The sequence below is a fragment of the Carassius auratus genome, chromosome 21, assembly GCF_003368295.1.
Source record: "Carassius auratus strain Wakin chromosome 21, ASM336829v1, whole genome shotgun sequence".
In the NCBI taxonomy this organism is placed as follows: domain Eukaryota; kingdom Metazoa; phylum Chordata; class Actinopteri; order Cypriniformes; family Cyprinidae; genus Carassius; species Carassius auratus.
In genome coordinates, this window is record NC_039263.1 from 4,631,330 (window position 1) to 4,637,329 (window position 6,000).

General features: G+C 36.1%; 1 protein-coding gene across 1 annotated transcript in view; it reads right to left on the reverse strand.

Annotated features, from left to right (window-relative positions):
- Positions 1 to 4,538, reverse strand: part of pdlim4 (PDZ and LIM domain 4) — a 28,419-nt gene extending 23,881 nt beyond the window's left edge. The window contains exon 1 of the mRNA XM_026195597.1: positions 4,384 to 4,538. Within this exon, the coding sequence (XP_026051382.1) occupies positions 4,384 to 4,527 (144 nt within the window). The 5' untranslated portion in view covers positions 4,528 to 4,538. The remainder of the gene's footprint in view (positions 1 to 4,383) is intronic.
- Positions 4,539 to 6,000: the final 1,462 nt, after the last annotated feature.

Genomic DNA, 6,000 nt, shown 5'->3' on the forward strand with positions numbered 1-6,000 from the left:
GGTTCGAAATAGGGCTGTGTATTGCCAAGAATCTGGGGTTGCGATACGATATGTTGCGATACGTTGCGATACTGTCAGCAAGGCGATATATTGAGACATTTCTTATTTTAGGAATAGGATATATTTTTAGGAAAGCTGTCACTAAGAACACAATTCAATTCAAGTTTACTTGTATTGCACTTTTTACAATACAAATCGTTGCAAAGTAACTTTACAGAAAATTAAGTTTCTACTATATTTAGTAGTCACTTATAAGTGGTGACTGTCAGTTTATGTACATATGGCAGAAATGTACGGAAAAATCTATTAAAGACGTAATCAAACAGACGATGAACACTATTAACAGCAATTATATTATATTATGCAATCAAACTTATAGCAAAATTTGGTAGTTCTATATGTTGTAAGAACACACCACCATATGCAAACCTTAGCAACAAGTAAATAAAAGTTATTTAACCAGAACACAGTGGGATCTGCATTTGCAATAAACAGTCCTTGTAACATTCAACATTATTGAACCCATTTTTGTGCCGTACGTGTAAAGGACAAGGGTGTTGGGAATTAAAGTGCTTGCAGGATCCTTTAGTTAAATGTATAATATGTATTTAATTTATTTGATAAATACACCATATAAATACAGATCTTCTTTATGCACCAAGAGCTTGTAACACTCCAAAGAGAAAGGAAAAATTGAAATTGCATCATATGACCCCTTTAAAACATCTTGGTTTACCCTGCTCAGAAAATGACTAGTTACAAAGAATCATTTATGGGATGTGACCTCACTGGACTCTCAGAAAAAAAGGTACAAAAGATGTCACTAGGGCAGAACCTTTTCAAAAGGTACAAATATGGACCTAAAGGATCCTTATTGGAACCTTAAAGATAAATATTAGTACCTATAAATGTGTATCTATTGAAGAAATACCACCACAGAGTTACAGCTTTTGTTTTTTCTGAGAGTGTGAAGACAAATTTTTCACATTGATCTAAGAAAAATCTAGTTTGTTTTGGCCAATAAAGCTAAGCTTTACAAAGAAAAACATTGGAAATACATTATCAGAGCATGACAATGTAGAGAGAATGATGAGGTGAAAGGATGGAATAGTTGTCAAAATAAGAAATATGTGTTTTATATCCCTTAAAATGGTTAATGATTATAATGGGAATATAAAAAAAAACATGTATACTTGGTTGCTGAAAATTCACTGAACACCCACTGACAACTGGATATAAAAAGTGGTTTTCAACAACCTATTCTGAATGTTTCACAAGCATTCACTGCATAACTATTTATTTTTTATCCTTCCAGACCAAACGCTTTACATTTGTGATAAACACAGAAGAAAAAACATCAATGATTACTCTCAAATTCTTATGAAACAAGGATCCAAAAATGTTTTTGTTTAGTTTAAAGTCACTGTTCTAAACCTGTTTAGGATCCAGATTTTACACTGATTACCAAATACGCTTACCGTGCAACAGTGAATCATGCTTTCATTGTGGTCAGCACAAAATATGTTTATCTTTGTTTCAACTGATCCCATGTTTATTATAAACCGGAACATATTTTCTTGAACGTTTGTTATTTTGTATTGTTTTACAAGGATTGGTGCACGTCACGAAACCTGTCAGAGCTGGCATCTGTCTAGCACCTACCATCAGAAGAATTCACATCGAGTTGTTTGGGGCAAGCATTGTTTGATTAGACAATCCTTAGCATTTAAGCATTGTTTTTTCCCTGCCGTCCACGACCCTGTCAGAATAGAGCAGCAACCAATTTTGTTTTTAGCTGCAACCGACCAGTTGTAAAGAGCATTTGAATAGACACTCAACTTGAACAGTGTTGCTTGGCAATGCTCGCCCATGACGCTGAACAATTGTGAACTTTGATTTGTCCTGTGCTTGAAAATCGGCTATTTGCTACTTAACCTCAATTTGAATAATGTCACATGGCTTCCTGGAATGTGGCTGTGCTATGAATGCAGATCTGCATGACAATGAGCTGCAGCGGGCCAGCATTACTGCACGCTCTTACAGAGCAATAACAAGAGCTAGGCCCTGGATGCAATACATTAGACTTGAGAAATCCACAAGGGAGCCTGCCAGACACTGATTAACAGAGTAAATATGTTTATAAGATGGTGCATGCTTAACCTGTTCTGACAATTTGGGGTTTATCATAGAAATGAAATGAGATTCAGATCTTTTCAGTTATGTTGTATTGAAGAGCAGAGAAAGCATTGCTCAATTCTGCGTCTGTATGACACGGGGCTGTGAATTCCTGTGAATGGATGACCACATTTGTCAGTCTGGACAAGTGCTGACAATTTGTTATGTATAGCGCTTGGCAGTGATTCAGTCAGCTTTTACCTCACAGCTCTCACATTCTCCAGGAAAACACCAAATGTTCAATCCATTAGCCTAGAAGCGAAAGCATTTTACAACAAGGTTGTGGAGAGACCCTACGACTATTATAACCAATGCATTACCAATGCATTCAAATCAGCTGTCCACACTCATTTTACTAAAACTGCATCTTGGGTTTTGTTTAAACTGTTACCTCATTGCCATTTCGAGGTTCAACATCACAGTACAACTTCACATCTGCAACTCTAACAGACACTTTCCGTAACAAAACCTGTGGCTGACCTATTAATCTCAGCCTTTACTGGGAAATCTATCCAGAGTGCCAGATGGAAACCTTCATAGCACGTGAATGCAAAATATCTGAAGCTGAGCCTCCACTTTCCCAGTTTTGTGCTCAAACCCGTGGTGCTGATGAGCCTTTCACCAGCGCTCAGTGCGATCAAGCTCCGATCTTTACAAGTTGCAGATGTTTCTTTGGCCTGCACAACATCAAAAGCATTCAACACAAGGTTTTTACTCTGCCTAGAGCTTATTTTATTTGTATATGATCTGGATTTTTATTAGCTAGAACAAACAGACCATACCATCCATTCATCCACTAGATTGATGGATGATGGTTGGACTAGACTAAACATCCACGGCCACTTCATACCACAGATAAAGCCCAAGTTAGCTGTAAATATTAATTGGTGAAAACCATCACCCGTTTTTCTTAAGCACGGTAAGTGGAAGGCAGCTGAATAAGATTTCTTCTGGCATAGGCATTTACTGACCACAAATGTGCAGTAAATGATAGGGTTTGTCGAGCATGATTCAGCTTTTCATTCATTTGAGAAGCATCGAAGTCAGTGCCCAAAGAAATGTGAAAATCACAAAAAAAGATATATCTTAAATGTTTCTCATAGACCTCTTCATAAAGTGGCAGATTTCCCAAAAATCTAAATTCTGTCAGTATTTACTCAAGTTGTTCCCAACAAAAGTTGAACACAAAAGTAGATATCTTGAAGAAAGTGGGTAAAATGCAAAACAACTTGATGACCCCTTTAAGTGTTCAGCCGAAGAAAGAAACTCGTACAGGTTTGGAACAGCTTTACAGTGAGTAAATGATGCTGTCATCAATATCATTTTTGTGTATACTTTCCCTTTAAACCTCTTGCTTTTTACATTTTTCTCCTAAATCTCTCATCTTCTAAATCTCTCGACTGGGTCTTAATATGAACTCAAATATTTCTATGCATAGATTCTTCCAAGATCAAATTATCTGACCAATGCAATTAATTTTACAGCTATATGCTCAAACTGTAAATCAACTCTCTGTTTCTCCTGTTGCTTCTCTGAAGAGATTTTTGAAGATGACGTTGTTGAGATTTCAACAGAACTGAACTAAGGACAAAAGTTTACTGTCTAATGAGCATAAAAGAGACACAACAGTGTGAACAACAAAATCATGAGAAGTTTAAGGGGAGACACCGAGGGAAAAAACTCAGTTTTTCATGCACCTGTCAAGTTTGAAATGTATGGCTTTTTTTATTCTAAGACTAGTGGAAAGAAAACATTCAAAAGACACTGTATATGTTTCTTTTATAACACTTTTATCTATTTGTGTCAACAGATTTCAGTTACACCTACAGATTTTCAAAGGACATTTGCTCAAAATGAGTTTTTTTTTTTCTCTGAGCCATTAATCTCCACTTCAGTATAGCACTTACACACCAAACTTTACATTTGTATTCCTGTCTGTATACTGAAGGTTATTTATTCACATGCAGGGTCTCGCCTAATTGCAAATACAGTCACCCTCTTGCTACAGAACTGACACAACACAGAATACAACGCAAAACAACAACAAAAAGAGTTGTGAAGTAGCCTAGTTCATCTATCTTTAGAGAATTTAGAATTTTTTTGACTTCACAGTCAAAAAAAGCACGCCGGGTTTAAAGAGACCCTCGCCTCCACTGCATTGTAAAAAAAAAAGTTCAGAATTAAAGAGAAGAATAAGAAAAGACGTACTCTTGAAATGGTGAGGGGTGTGCTGAAGTCCCGTCCGCCCACCAGACGAAACCCCCACGGCGAGGGACCGGCGAGAGTCACAGTGTGAGACATATTTGATCCAGACAGCATCCCGACCACAGCAGAAGAACTCGCTCTCCTCATTCACGCTTTACAGAAAACTAGCGCTGACGAGAGAGGAGGAGCTTCAGGAACACCGCCACACACCCCGCCCACTACAACACTACACTTACAAAAACAAAAACGTTTAAGTAATTTATTTTAGTAATTTATTTTAACTGTGTTAAAATAAAACCAGCGAGAAATCAATACAAATATACAAAATAATAATAATAATAAACTGCTTAATAAACAACACAATAATGAAGAACAATATATACTGTAGATAGGTATTTAAACACAACCATAAATTTGAGTATCCTTAAAAGGGATATAGTTTCAAGGCTTTACAACAATCTTTAGTATTTTTTGCATTAGCATTTGACAAAGCTCAAACTTAAATCGCACAAAACCAGTGTATTTTTGGCCCATCGAAATTTATGAATGTGGTATTTCACAAACATAGTAAACAAATTAAGTGCAAAACAGATTTTCTTAATTAAAGGCTTCAGTGCAACAGAACAAATAATTCGTTCAGTGCACATGCAAATTAACACAACATCATACGCAATGAAAACTTTTTAGAGCGATAAAAACGATTTAAAACCCAATTGGGCTTAGGCTATTTATCTAATAACAAAACCGCTCAAAATTTGCTTTTTAGTGACGCTTTTAAAAATAAATGTTCTTTTACATATGATATCAAAACATCAGTTTTGGATTTCTTTGTTTCTCTTATAATTTGTTTAAAGATTTTTTTTAAATGATCTTCACATAAAGAATTGTTTAGAAGTGTAGCTCCGCCCCCTTTTCAGCGCTGCTCGTTGTCTTCTGTCTTCCGTTTGTATTTTCACAGCATGAAGGTAAGCTCGTGCGAATGTATGAATGACATTATGATGACACCTGCTTTGAACATCACAATGCTCATTTTGATAACTTTCGTTAACTCTTCAACAGACCAGCGTAAATCCACTTCACTAGCTCATTATGCTACTCTTAACCAATTGAGCTAACCACAAAAAAGGAAGTTCAAAGACAAAAGATGGCTTCACACTTGTTTCTCTGATGCATACGGTGATTTTATGTGCCTTTGTTTTCTCCATTTTGTGTGGCATCATATACATTTTGACTTCAGACAACACTTGTAAATTACAAACAAAATGCTCAGCAGTGCTCATAAGTAAATCACGGGCCACATTTAACCAACATTAGCAATCTAACTTGAGATAAAAATGAGATAAAAACCAAACCATTAGATTGGTAAAGCAGCCAAACCCCACATGCATAATCCTCAACTTTCTCAACATTGCAATGCAAACATAAGTCAAAACATAAAGATAAAGTCGACACTGTTCATATCCATTTTTCCTTGACCTCAACTCTTCAGCACATTGTTTTCCCAAACAGCTATCCAAATGGCAGAAACTCAAAATTAATATTTTGCTTTACTGTATGAGATTTGGAATGGTAATATAGATCACCTAACCAATTCCTGAAGGCAATGAACATATTGGAGAA